This window comes from Vitis riparia, unplaced genomic scaffold (assembly GCF_004353265.1).
Source record: "Vitis riparia cultivar Riparia Gloire de Montpellier isolate 1030 unplaced genomic scaffold, EGFV_Vit.rip_1.0 scaffold781_pilon_pilon, whole genome shotgun sequence".
In the NCBI taxonomy this organism is placed as follows: domain Eukaryota; kingdom Viridiplantae; phylum Streptophyta; class Magnoliopsida; order Vitales; family Vitaceae; genus Vitis; species Vitis riparia.
In genome coordinates, this window is record NW_023269779.1 from 82,490 (window position 1) to 94,511 (window position 12,022).

General features: G+C 32.0%; 1 protein-coding gene across 2 annotated transcripts; it reads left to right on the plus strand.

Annotated features, from left to right (window-relative positions):
• Positions 1-629: 629 nt before the first annotated feature.
• Positions 630-8,798, plus strand: LOC117910563 (quinone oxidoreductase 1-like). Of its 2 annotated transcripts, none has more exons than XM_034824668.1 (5): positions 630-815; positions 2,741-2,882; positions 5,064-5,290; positions 7,534-7,791; positions 8,240-8,798. In XM_034824668.1, exons 1-5 carry the CDS (start codon positions 813-815, stop codon positions 8,570-8,572), a joined length of 963 nt encoding a protein of 320 aa, XP_034680559.1. In that variant the 5' UTR covers positions 630-812; the 3' UTR covers positions 8,573-8,798. The 2 variants fall into 2 exon arrangements, with proteins under 2 accessions (XP_034680559.1, XP_034680558.1); XM_034824667.1 differs by having other exon boundaries at positions 631-854.
• Positions 8,799-12,022: the final 3,224 nt, after the last annotated feature.

Here is a 12,022-nt window from a genome sequence, read left to right on the forward strand (position 1 = left end):
TTTTTGTTTAAGAATAAAAAACTATTTTTTGTTTTTTAGTGATCAAACATGTTTTCTTATTTTTTTAATATGGAAAACAAAAAATTTGTTTTTGAAAACAATTTCCAAAAGAGGTGTAAGGGTCCTATGATACCATATACTTCAAGTTTTTCCCTAGTTATATTTGATTGAGGATGGAGTATGATAAATGAGAGGATTAGTTATGCTCTTCCATTATCCCTACCTTCGTGCTATATTCTAAACATTGGTTAAGGGTTATATTTTACAAAATTTACATTCCTCTCTCATGTTCATTGAGTGCAAATTTTTAAATGATTAATATTATTATTATAAAAGGTCAAAATTTCATTCAACTCCCTTCAAGTTTCTGTTAAATACATATAATTTTTATAGATTTAAAATTTCATTAAATACCTCGCTTATTCTTATCATTTCTTATTTTCACTCGTCTCCCCTCACTCGAAATAAGAAAAGTACGTAATGAAATTTCTATGGTTAGATGTATGTGGTCAAAACCTGAGGCCAGTTATTATAAAACATATACATGCTGTTGTCATTGCATACATAACTTTTCCATCGTTATCGAAGAGTGAAGACATAGGAAACGTCAACTAGTTTCGTAAATGGATCTTTCAAGACGAGGTTTTCTCCGCCAGCCACTCTAGACCCATTTTTTCCGGGCCATTACCAGAAAAGACATTTACTAATTCTACTCCAGATACTGCTCAGTAAGAAGGAGAACATCTCCTTAGAACCCGAATTCACTGCCAAACCAGTGCCTAGGGCATTTTCCACGTCAGCAGCTGCAACAAATGGTAAAAGCCATCAGGGTTTATGAACTTGGTGGCCCTGAGGTCTGTCTCTCTTTGTCTAAAATCACGATTACCCAGTTTTATTAAATCCATTCGGAACAACCCCAATTCTGTGCTGTAATTCCCAATTTCATGTTTTGCCTGTTTGCTCTGTTTGGTTGCTGAGAAAATGGAGGAAAATGCCAATAAGTTAAAACTTTTGAAATTTAATGTTTTATTTTTTCTTTATTTGGGAGCTTAGAAAACAAAAAGGCCTTCCCTTGACCGAGCCCAGTCTATTACCTGGGGTTTCTCGTGGTGGATGTTGATTTTGAGAATCCATGATCTTTAACAATTTCTTTTCTTTTCCTCAGTTTTTCTCAGCAACATAGAGCAGGGCTACATCATTTCTATTGTAGTTCCTCTGTTTCTTGTCTTGAAAAAGTTATGATCTTTTTTTTTCTTACTTGTGTATTTTGGTAGTTGGTCATTTCTTCTAAGGTTTATGTTGATTATTGACAAATTGGGAAGATTATGTTGAGTGTTGATGTATTCCTTATAATCGACATTAGGAGTATTTAGAATGCAATGGTATTTGGTCATGCTTTAATTTAGTTTGTAGCAACAACCAAGGATGAAAGGTAACTCGATGGATATATTGGGAAATATCGGGAAATATCAGTGGATATTCTGAAATAAAACATCGATTAGACAGAAATCGATTAAAACTCATTAAAATTCTAGAAAATGATACAAGAAGTAATAATGGACATTTTGAGGTTGTTTTGTTAAAGAAATTAATATATGGATGATATAATTTGTTATATCTAGTAATAATATTCAGAATTTAAAAGTACATTTTATAGAAATTTATATAATTTGAATGTATTCAATACAATAAAAGAAATTATGATACATGGATAATTATTTTTTATTTTAAAATGTTGATAATTTTATTTATAAATTTATATTTATTTTATATTTAATTATTATACAAAATATGGGATAATTAAAATTAATTTATTTGTAATAATTTTATTTTAATTCATTTATAATATATATAAATATATGCATATATAATTTTAATATGCATTTATATATATAGATAATATTTATAATATAAATAGGTAAGTATAGGATATTTACGTTTATGAATCTATATAATGTTCATTTATAATTTAAATATATATAAATTGATGTTCACATTATTACATTATTATAGAAGACAAAGTTGGCTTGGTGGCATAGCTGCTCCTTGTAATGTCTCTGAGGTCATGAGTTTCAATCCTACCCCTCTACAAACTAAGTTATATTTCATTTCATTCCCACATTGGGTTGGGCTCAAAGGGCAGGGAGGTGGGTTGCTGTAAGCAAGCTTTTGGGCCCAATTTTGAGAACTCAATTCCAGATTTTGGAAGTCAAAACTCAAAAGAAATTGGTGACTTGACATAAATATCGGTGAAAATCTGCAAAATATTGATAAATCGGTTGGCTGAGGATTGTGTCAGTTGCCTCCGATACACGATATTTTAGCCATATACATTTTAAACCTTGGTAACAACTTGCAAATGTTATGTGGTGGATGAATTTGGACTATATCAATTTCAATTTTATCAGTAAAAAACTTGTAAAGTGAAATCTGCTTAGAGAATCAATGAATGAATGATAAAAATTTCCAACATCCACTAATTTCTTTGTGAGATATGAAGAGCACTTGGGCTTGAAGCCTAAGGGTTTCTAGGAGTGATTCCTAGAGTTCTTTACATTTACCCTCCTTGCATTTCACTTCCCCTTGCATCACGATTTCATTTGAATTATTAACCATTTTGTTTACATTTTGCTACATTTCCATATACTATGTCCTGATTTGAGTAGCTGTAATTTTGGAGCACCCATATATGAATGTGCTTCCAACATTTTTACTTACTAGAAGATCAAAACGATAATAGGTCCTGAAGTGGGAGGATGTTCAAATAGGAGAGCCAAATGAAGGTGAGATCCGTGTGAAGATCCAGGCCATTGGACTTAACTTCGTTGATGTCTACATCCGCAAAGGAGTTTATAAGATTGCTACAATGCCATTCACCCCAGGTTTGTGTTATTTCATCTACTGCATTAAGGAAGAAAATCTCATTCCTGTCAACATTGAAAGTAGAATGATGCATAAGTAGTTATAACTATGTGAGTGCTAATGTCCTGGTTAGGGCATATATCATGTGTGGTTACTTCATTTGCAAGCCTAAATTTTCAAATATAGCAGGGCATCACCTTCTGATTGGTTTGTCTTCCCATGTTTAATAGTCTAAAGAAAAGTATTGTGACTGATATATAAAATGATTACTTACAAAGATAAGTAAAATAAGGATAGGATTTCTGATGGTAAACATCTTACTGCAGGAGTATTCTTTTCAGGAGAACAATCAAGTGCTTCAGGATGCATTTTTAGGGTATAAGAGCAATTATGGAACATTACAGCCACAAAAAGAATGTCTTATTAAAATTCATATTCTGTGCAATCTCAAGTGTTCTTATCATTACGGGAACACACAAATGTGTGGCAAATTTGTGATCACAGATAATTAGATGGGATAACCAAAGCTCTTATACCATGTTGAGCAACTAATTTTCCTAAAAGCTTAAGACTATTCGATTCCTGGAAAGCATCAAGGAAAAGATGTTAAAGAAAATGATTTTTTTCATATTTGGTTTTACTATAAAAAAATGCAAAAGCAAGTTAATTATAATAAATCAAGTCAATTTGAAGTAATATATAAAATAATTTATTGGCTTGCCTTATATTTTTCTTCTATTTTTTCTTTCCCTCACAATTTTCCTCAAATTTTTTGGGAACCAAACATAGCCTAAGCTTGTTAGGATGTGGCTCACAATATATATCATGCTCCAAAAAATCTTTAACACTAACAATTTTTCTTCAATTTGTACTTACCGCTATCAAGGAAAACAATAACATTCCATTTTGATCCATCTTTAAGCATTTCCATTCTTTGCTGTTATTTCCTACACAAAGCTCTGCGGTATCAAATGCCTATTTTATGATATCCAGTTCTCATCAATACTCATGAATCTTGATATCATCAATATTTAATTTGAACTCATCCATAGCCAGAGTGTCCACCTTCATTACTGCTGGAAAAGTTACTGATTTGCTCAACCTGCATGGCATAAAACAAAACAAAAAAAATGAAAAAAAAAAAAATTGTATTTCTGCTGATCAATCATGTCTTTTTCCAAGGATATGTTTGCTCCCATTTCGAACTATGTGGAAAAGCCTGGGTAAGGTTTTCTTTTTATATCTAAAATCATGAACTTGCATCACAGTTTTAGACCTTGAACAATGTGGTTCATCTGCTTATGATATTTCCTGAATGCAAAAATATTGTGATAGTCTTGCTTCCATAATTCAGCAGTTTGAGAAAAATGATTTAGTCTTGCAGTCTTGCACATCACAACCATTCTTAAAGTTATTTATTGAAAATAGCTGCCTGCCTTGATTTGTTTTGAGGCATAGAATAGCTGCAATGCCCTTTTGGATATACTCTTGGTTTTGATGGCTTGTTGCTGTTTCAAAGGATTTATCATCCTAGTAATTCTCTTTATTTCAATCAATTATCATATCTTAGAAACAAAAAGGTGTACAATATTGGTCTTACTCTTCCCTCCATGGAAACTCAATCTTTCCATTATCCTTGTTATGTCGTTGGCACAAACACTGGTGTGGCATTTATCTCTCATGTCTTGTGCATAACTTATTTTTGCCAAGACAGCAAATGCAGAGACTGGAATTTGGTGTTAATTATTTGTTTGCTACCTTAATTATTATTTTTTGCAAGATAATTTTGATCTTTGTTTCTACCTATTCCACCTATATATGGAGCCACCCTTGTCAATGAAGTGAAGCTAGAAAATCCTATGAAAAAAAATAAAAAGAAAAAGAAAAAGAAATTAGAAAAATGGGATCATGAACTTTTAGCTTAAGAAATGACATGACATATTTTACATGAGCTTTTGCAAGAATTCTGGAAAGCAAGATGCTAGAGTCCTAATGTATATGTTTTGCTATAAGGATTGATTATTGAACTCTCAAATGGATCTTTTGAAGGTTTTTTCATTTTTTGGAGACTTTAAAAGTCATGATACATGCGGAGATCTTAAGAATTTTTATTAGTGCAGGAATTTGACATGGATTCACCATTTTGATCCTAGGTTATAAAGTGAAACTGACTAATTTTCCAGAGTTTTCCCTGGTTGCAGGTGTGGAGGCTGTTGGAGTGGTAACAGCTGTTGGCCCTGGTATAACTGGCTGGAAAGTTGGAGATGTTGTTGCTTATGCTGGTGGCTCAATGGGCTCGTATAGTGAAGAGCAGATTCTTCCCGCAAACAAAGTGGTGCCATTACCTCCCTCTATCAACCCTACTGTTGGAGCATCAATCATGGTTAAGGGTATGACAGTTTATTATCTTGTCCGTTGCTGCTTCAAGGTAGGTTATATGTCAATCCAGCGGCATTTTGAGTTGGTCACAAAATTCATTGAAATTAGGGTATGACTTAATTTTTGAATGGGAAGAAGGTTTGATTATGTCATCCTAATCTGTGTTCATTGAAATCCTCTTGGGAACATGTATGCCCAAATGTTTGCGTGTTATTATATACATTTTCTAGTTAGGCAGGTGCATATCACTGTATAGTAATAGGTTTTCTGCATGGCCTTGTTTTGATAATCCACTCTATCTATTTGCATGAGTTTATGTTACATGGACACTTCAAAATATGTGAAGCAACATTGCTGGACATGACATGACAAGAGTTTGGATATATATTCGATAGGTTGTTCAACAAACACAAAGAACAAGTTCCTATTGCACTATAAGCAACCTTAAACTATTATCGGAAATTTGACACCTTTGTTATGCACTTCAATTTGACATAAGGGTTAGTACGATAGAAAAGGGAAATTAGATTATTTAGTCATATCCTTGTGTCCTAGACGAATTTGATGCTTAGACAGACACCATCAATGGACACTTGTACCAGAGTTCATGAAACATAGGTTTGAGTTAATTGTTTGTTACCTTTACTTGCATTAGGCGGGCCTCATCTCTGTGTCCCTGTGTCACAAGATCTGTGAATTAGACAAATACACATACATCAGCAGCTGACCACTCGAGTTCATATAAGATGGGAATGACTTAACTATTGGTTGCTTTAAACCAAAATTAGGTAATAATAATGGTCCAAAAAAGTTTAGAAATATCAGGGTAAGTGAGATAATTATATATATACATCTTACTCTCCATATGATGTAGATCTTTTTATGGCATGTCTAGTACTTATGTAATGAAGATTCTGTAAATGGTTTTAAGAATTTAACCTAATCTCATGTCAGAATCATGGGCAATTTGACAATTTGATATCTTCTTGAAAGTTGTTACATTTCTTTGAGTGAAGGGAAATTATAAAGAGAAGAAAAACTGTTATATAAATTTTTGCGGAAACTAATATCTGAGGCAATGTTTTGAAGTCACTCCTGAAGCCAAGAGGGGCTGCAATTAATATGTCAAATGTGATTTCAAAACTTCCATCTTATTGAAAATGTAAGTAGGTTGTCCATCTGATCAGAGAAAAAAAAATCAAAAAATAGAAAATAAGTATTCCACAAATAATTTTAGTGTTGCTCTAAGATAAAAATAAATAAATCCTTTATATTATCATGTAACTATGTTCAGGTTGGTTTATAGCTGACCTAGAAGTGAACTAACCCTGTTTAGTTGAGTTCCATAAACCGAACCCAGTTTTGCCAGGCCAATCTGGACAATGATCAGATTGGTTAGTTTAGTTTCTGAGTTGTACTTAAAATCTGATTTTTGTGCAGTATAGTGCAAACCCCTTAAGAAATCCTAGAACTAAAACAAATCCAGTTCTTTATGTCCAGCGTTCAGGAAACCTTTAAAAAGTGTTGAACTACCAATTTTCCTAAAAGCTTAAGTTTGTAGGATTTGAGTCCATAATGTATATCATGCACTCAACACCCTCCCTCACATGAAGAGACGCACACTTGTAGGTAAACAACCACAATCAGTGTCTTTTTGGGCTTATTTAATAAATTGGGGATCTAATTATATAGTAGTGAGGTTCTGATGCATGACCTCCTACTAAACAAGACTCTAATGCCATATTCAACAAAAAGCATGTTAACATAGTATGGTAAAACCGTATAAATAAGCCCAAAAAAAGTCATTGGTAGCAGCCAAACCCTTGGACAAAAGATGAGGGCTAAATCAAGCCTCTCTCTGCGTGCTATTCAGCAAGTGTTGAAGGGCTAACATTACAAAATCCTGATGCACTTGACGCCAAAAAGAGAATGGCACAATGGAACTGTTCATACATGCATTATACAGTACAGTACATGTTATATAGGGGCCAGTTTGCGATCTAGGTCAGTTTAGCCAGGTCATCCCAGAACCCAAAACCAGCATTCCGGTTCAGAATTTGACAAAGCAATGGCTGAATTGAATACCCTGTAGAACTGAACTGAACCAACCCATTGAGTCTGGTGGTCAAGTATCTGGCTGAACCATTTGAGAAGCAACCAAAGGAAGAAGAAGCTAGTTATTAGTGTCTCCATCTCCACATTTGCATTACTGAAATAATTAGAATATAGCATTATTTGCATCATAGAATCACTCCTAGTCATTCTAAGGATCTAAATTGCTTGCCATTTCAGGTTGAACCTGGACACATAGTCCTTGTCCATGCAGCAGCTGGTGGAGTGGGGTCTCTATTATGCCAGTGGGCAAATGCCCTTGGCGCCACTGTAATTGGAACTGTTTCAACAAATGAGAAGGCAGTTCAAGCCAAGGAGGATGGTTGTCACCATGTCATAATTTATAAGGAAGAGGATTTTGTTGCCCGGGTCAATGAGATTACTTCTGGCAATGGGGTTCATGTTGTTTATGATTCTGTAGGAAAAGACACCTTTCAGGTAATGACCATTTTATCATCCTTATCAAAAGAAACTACAAATCTTTCAGTTACGATACTTTATCAGAAGGTACCTCTATTTTTCATAAAGGTCAGCTCTATTCTCGTGTGTGCTCCCACTGGCTGTATTGCTAACTCTACTTCTTTTTTCATTTTTTTTTTCTTTTTTTCCTTTGTTCATGTGCTCCCTGTGTCATCTTTTGTGTTTTATTTTTCAGTTTAGACATAGATTAGAACATTATATTTAAATGAAGATTGTCAACCTCAATGTTAAACTAACCCAATGTCATAACCACTGATTCTCAACGAACCAGAGTGACATTAAGCCAATTTCACAAAAACTCAACCTAGGGTGACCAGTTTGTAGGTGAAGTTCAGTTAGCAGAGTCCCAAGTTCTACTTTGGATTTGGTGGTAAAAGGTTTCTAATTGTCAAGTTATCATATCCAGGGATCATTGGCATGCTTAAGGCCTCGTGGGTTCATGGTGAATTTTGGACAGTCATCAGGTACACCAGATCCAGTACCGTTACCATCTCTAGGTGCTAAGGCGCTCTTCTTGACAAGGCCTTCCCTTATGCATTACTCTGCAACCCGAGATGACCTACTGGAAGCTGCTGGAGAGGTATTTGCTAATGTTGCTTCAGGTGTCTTACGGGTTCGTGTAAACCACAAGTACCCCTTGTCACAAGCTGCACAGGCGCATGCAGACCTTGAGAGCCGGAAAACTTCTGGCTCTGTTGTGCTCATACCGGACTGCATTTGGCAGGACATCCTGAACTAATGACTGTTAAATTCTCAAAAGGATTATGTTAGTATACACAATGGACATGCCATTTGAGGACATGTTGGGGTTGGTTTGTGGTTGATGGCCTGTGAAGGTCATCAAATGTGTACTGAAACACAAGCATGCAGACTATAGAAATGGATACCTTAGCTGCTTGAATTTCCTTACAGTCGAGTTGAGGTTAAGAATTTGATCTAAATGCAGGTAATTTTTTTAGAATGAATCTAAGGAGTTTTTAATTGTTAATAGAAAATTCTTTAGAAACTTTTTTATTATATGTATGCGTATTGTACTTCTATAAAAGATAAGTTAAGATAATTGTTTTTTATATTTGAATTTCAAATAAAATTTATTTTTGAAAATAATTAAACATTGTTTTAAAGGACTATTCTTAAAAATAATTTTTTGATAACTATTTTTAGGATAGTAGTCAAATAGGGCTTAAATAATTATTATTAGGTTTGAGTGACACACTGGCTCATTTTCTCCTTGCATTTTTTTTTCCCAAGATACAGATCACATAAAAGGATATTTTCAATCATCTAACAAAAGGAAAAGAAAGGGGAATTAAGGGCATGTTTGGAACTGTTTTTTGGAATAGGTTTTTGTTTTTCATAACAAAAAAAATATAAAAAAACACGTTTGATAACTAAAAAGTGTGTTATATTTTATATTTTTAAGAATAAAAAATAAGATGTTTTCGGACAATATTTTTTAATTGTTTTTACTTATTTTCTGATGATTGTTTTAAAAAATAATTATGTGAATATATAAAATAATTAAAAATAAAATATTAGATATAAATATTATTTTTAAAATATTAAAATAGGTAAAAAAAAAAAAAAAAAAACATTTTAGGTTTCTAAATAGACTTTTGTTAATCAAATAATAGTTTTCAAAAGCTTTTCTCAAAATTATTTTTCAAAATTGTTTTTTAAAACAGTCATCAAACAAACCCTAAATATGTAGGGAAAGGAGAAAACGGGAAAATCATGTAAATATGCATTACCTTAAAAAAATTATTTTTTTTATAATGACTTACATCTAACTGTATAGATATTGTTCACTTTGGACTCAAATTCTTTGAAAAACTTGTTTTGAAGAGCTAAAAATAACAAAATTTTAGTATTTATTTCATTCGACGGTGTAAAATTGATTTTTTAACAAATTTGAGTGACCTCTTTTAGATAAGGGTTAATAATGCAATAAATTATTTTATATTTTTTATTTGTTTTCAACTTTTTTTAAGTATCAAAATGTTTAAATTCCCTAAAGTGGATCAACTATTATATATATTTTTTAAAAAATATGTTCTAAGTAGTTCCTTGATTTATAAAATAAACTGGCACCATCATATGATTTGTTAACTATTGTGTAAGTGAAATTTACCTTTTAATCATTATGATTTGTTAATATATATTTTTTTTTAAACTCTGATTATTAGTGACCCTAGTCATTAGAAAATAAGTTGTTAACATTCATTACCCCTGGTGGGGTTAGGGGGTAATAATGCAATGCAATGCAATCCTAGCCAATTCGGGCGTTATTGACCTTTGATACACCATTGATTATAAACTATTCCATGTAAGTTGAACAAATTGAGATTAGCCACCTAATACAAGTCTCATTATTTAGACATAGTGTTATTATTAGTAGACCAAAGAAAAATGTTTATTTATGAAAGTATTTTGAAAATGAATTGATTATGCCTAGCATATTATGTTGTTTTGTCTTTAAATTGGAAGTGTTGAACTTTTTGAAGAAAGTGAATTTAATTATTGACTTAAAAGAGCTTACTATACTTGCCAATTGACTTTTTATTTAAAAAATAATAATATTTCTTTGGATTTAATTTTATATTATACTTGATCCTTCTTATTGAATTATTTTTTCCCTTATTGAGTTGTTGAACTCACCTTTCTCTATTATTCCACTTTTTAGGTATAAGTGACATCAATGAGAAGAAATCAAGATAGAAAAGGTGTTTCTACTATAAATTGTTTTAAATTTGATTATTTTGGATTCTTAACTTAAAACTAATTCAATTATAATTTCTAGATTTTTTTATTTAAGTGTTTAGGAGAATCATTGAATTTATCATTTAGATATTTTAATTAGTTTTTATATGGATTTGATATGTGAAGTGATCATGATGCCCTTGGCATTCGGTTTAGAGTGTCATAGCTAAGGTAAAGATGTGGTGTTGATCAAATTTTAAATTTAGACCATTAAATGTGTATGATGAAATTTAGGTTGTTGAACGGGAATATAAACAAATGAAACTAAAATATAAAAATATAAATAGATAAGATTAAATATAGATGATAGGATGTGAAAATATATATGTGACACCACTTGATTAGTGGTGACTTTTCAATGTGTATTAAAAATGAAATGTATGCAAATAGAAATCCATTGAGTGAGGATGTAGGTTACAAGAACTTAAAAAGGAACACGGGAAAAGAACAAAAATGGAGCAATGACTTTGCATATTTTGGATGAATTAGGTATGATAACCATCTATATTGAGAGAGATAATTTCCATCATTGTCCAAGGAAAAGACAAAAAAAGGGTCACATGATTTGGTAAATGGGTTTTTCAGGAGTGGCCAATTCAACAAACAATCAACCCTAATTGGTCGTGCTAAAAACATGGATCAAAAACAACAACAGCATCTTCCAACTTCCCACATTCACAACCAAATCACAGTCAAGGCATTTTCCACAATTGCAGCAGTGCAACCATGGTGAAAGCCATGAGGGTTCAAGATTATAGTCCTCCCGAGGTCTCTCTCTTTTATTCTCTAAAATCATGACTACCCACTTCTGCAAAACCCATTTAGAACAGCCTAAATTCTTCAATTGAAATTCCAAATTTTATTCCTTAAGATTTGCTATGTTTGGTTATTGAGAAAATGGATGAAAAAACTACAAGAAGTTTAAACATTTAGATTTTTATTTTTTATTATCTAGGTTTTGATTGAATTTGAACGGATTTTGTTTCAAATATTAACACCTCAAACTAGCCACTTGCAAAGATTATATGGTGGATGAATTTGATTGTACTTATCTTGTTAGATTTTGGTGACCCGAATTCTTTTTGGTCCAATTTGAAAAGCTCGTGGTGTAACTTATGTGGTGTAGCTATAATTTTGAGATTCGACTTGATTCCTCTGATACCATCACTAATCCTATTAGGGGTGAGGAGGGTTTGCCTTTGCGGCTGTTTATATATATATATATATATATATATATATATATATATATATATATATATATAAAAGGTTTGGTTTACGTTTTTTTTTTAAAATAAAAAATGCTTATATAAAAAATAAAACATTCTATATAAAAATATAGATTTTTAAAAATTACTTTAAACAAATTTTAAAATTAGAGATAGTAAAAAAAAAAATATACCTAAAATTTTTCGAATAGTTTTAAAAATCA

What these genes read in the sequence shown, in the direction of transcription:
- LOC117910563 (XM_034824667.1), top strand. Translation starts at nt 813, where the DNA reads ATGGTAAAAGCCATCAGGGTTTATGAACTTGGTGGCCCTGAG. An exon ending in ATGAACTTGGTGGCCCTGAG is followed by an intron (nt 855 to 2,740) that starts GTCTGTCTCTCT and finishes AAACGATAATAG; the next exon opens with GTCCTGAAGTGGGAGGATGT. An exon ending in TACAATGCCATTCACCCCAG is followed by an intron (nt 2,883 to 5,063) that starts GTTTGTGTTATT and finishes CCCTGGTTGCAG; the next exon opens with GTGTGGAGGCTGTTGGAGTG.